Source organism: Bactrocera latifrons, unplaced genomic scaffold (genome assembly GCF_001853355.1).
Source record: "Bactrocera latifrons isolate USDA-ARS-PBARC rearing strain unplaced genomic scaffold, ASM185335v1 scaffold_252, whole genome shotgun sequence".
NCBI classification, from domain to species: domain Eukaryota; kingdom Metazoa; phylum Arthropoda; class Insecta; order Diptera; family Tephritidae; genus Bactrocera; species Bactrocera latifrons.
In genome coordinates, this window is record NW_017536097.1 from 123,152 (window position 1) to 125,242 (window position 2,091).

At 35.1% G+C, this 2,091-nt stretch overlaps 1 protein-coding gene across 1 annotated transcript in view; it reads left to right on the forward strand.

Moving 5' to 3' along the window:
- LOC108969422 overlaps window positions 1–2,091 on the forward strand; it is a 124,081-nt gene extending 121,990 nt beyond the window's left edge. Inside the window, exon 9 of the mRNA XM_018934121.1 lies at window positions 943–2,091. Coding sequence (XP_018789666.1) covers window positions 943–1,032 — 90 coding nt within the window. The 3' untranslated portion in view covers window positions 1,033–2,091. The remainder of the gene's footprint in view (window positions 1–942) is intronic.

Consider the following 2,091-nt stretch of genomic DNA (forward strand, 5'->3'; position numbering starts at 1 on the left):
ATAATAACCACGCCCACCTCCCATACAAAGGTTATGTTGAAAATCACTAAAAGTGCATTAACCGACTAACAAAAAACGTCAGAAACACTAAATTTTACGAAAGAAATTTCAGAAGGAAGTTGCATCCAGACTTTTTTTTTAAATTGAAAATAGGCGTGGCGTCGCCCACTTATGGACCAAAAACCAAATGAAATTCAGTATATAATATTTCCTTAACACMCTGATGACATGTACGAAATAAGGGTGAAATCGGTTCACAACCACGTCTGAAATCTCGATTATCACTTTATCATGCGAGAGTATAAAATGTTCGGTGACACCCGAACTTAGCCCTTCCTTACTTTTTATTATTACAAACATACACTATTAATAAAGCAATTAATTTAAAAAAAGTCCTTCGTTSAAATCTTAAAGAATTGTATCTCAAAGACTTGTGTAAAATTTCATGAAGATCGGTTGAGTAGTTCTCGAGAAATCTTGCCAACCGACTTCAAAACACGCAGCTTCGAGATAAACGTATTTAAAGACGTCACACCTAGCCTAGCTTGCCTCGAGCGCACAATGTATCTCCGAAATTATAACTCGGAACAACTTGAAAATTTAGGACACTATTCTAGAGGTGTTGTAAAATTTAATAAGACAATATTTGAAACCCGTAACTACTTAAAATGTTTACCCTTCTGCACAAAAGCCAAGGAACGTACAGAGCAATCGGCGAAGGCCATTCTTTAGGCCGTCATGGAAACTACAAGCCTCTCACGTATCCTTCGTCCTAGYGTGGCCAAGTTTACCATTGCTGCATTAAATAATTAAGTTGATATCTCGGTCACTTGTGTAGTTAAGCTTTCTTATTTTTAACTKTTATTACTTTATTCAATTTTTAACATTAAGTTACATATTTATCAATAACATATAGTTAATCGAAACCGTTTTCCCGTGCAGGATTACACAACATTCTTCGCCAAGAACGCGCTGAATAGCTACTACCCCAGCTACAAGATACCACCAGGCACACAACACATGTGCGCCTAAAAGTTATGAACACCAGATTGCTGAAYCCCCAAAACAAATAAATGAAACAATTTCACAAAAAAAAATATAAAAAAAAAAAATWAATAAAAAACAAAAACACATTGGAAAGGACGAAAAAATGTAATTAACTGTACATTATAACGAAAAGAGACATCAACTAATCACGAACTAACCAAACGGAGCATTGAAGCAGAAAAAAATATACTACGTCAAATTTACACTAACGAATTTTGTTCTCAAATCTGTACATGGATAATCGAGATGTGTGGGGTTAGGGTAGCCCTTTACCCAAAAAACGAAGTGCTTGGGAATGTGTGAGTCTACGAGTTCGTCGGCTGTTCGTTTGTGCTCAACGAAGCGGGGGTACGTTAAAAACTGCAAAATGATACACGGTATTCTACAGCTACAACAACTACGCGTGCCACTGGCCTTTGAACACGCCCGCAACAGCGAGAACCCAGCGGCCAACGCATTCAAAAATCGATGTTCTTTACATACACATAGCAAATGGGCGTTTGTGTGTATGTAATAATTTTCTGTTAAATTAGAATTCTTTAATTTCGTTTTACAATGAATTCGACTGGCACCATCCGCACATGTACTGCGTGTGTGGAATGGGCCAAGAGAGCATTGATTTATTTGGAAAAAAATTAATTTTTAGTTGTAAGTGAAGAAACGACGCCCACTCGATGTAAATTAGTTTTGCATACATAAATACTTGGAAACCTGCCTAAGATGAACTCCATCTTAGCGCGTTGGCAAAGAACTACAAATGAGTTTTCAAACTAAATCAAATGAAAATACAAAACTGAAAACTGAAAACTGCAAACTAGCAAACTACAAAAATTCTGATGCGAACTACGGCATATTGATAATGGTTAAACGATTTTGACAAAACGGAAAAATTTTAACTTTAATTTAAAAAAAATGCTWCTTCGAAAGCAAAGAAGTTGTAATTTATTTTAATTGATAATATGTTTATTAATTTAGTTGCAYAAACTTGCAACATGCAGATTTTTAATTTTGTTTCATTTAAAAATGTTATTGCATAGAAAATAC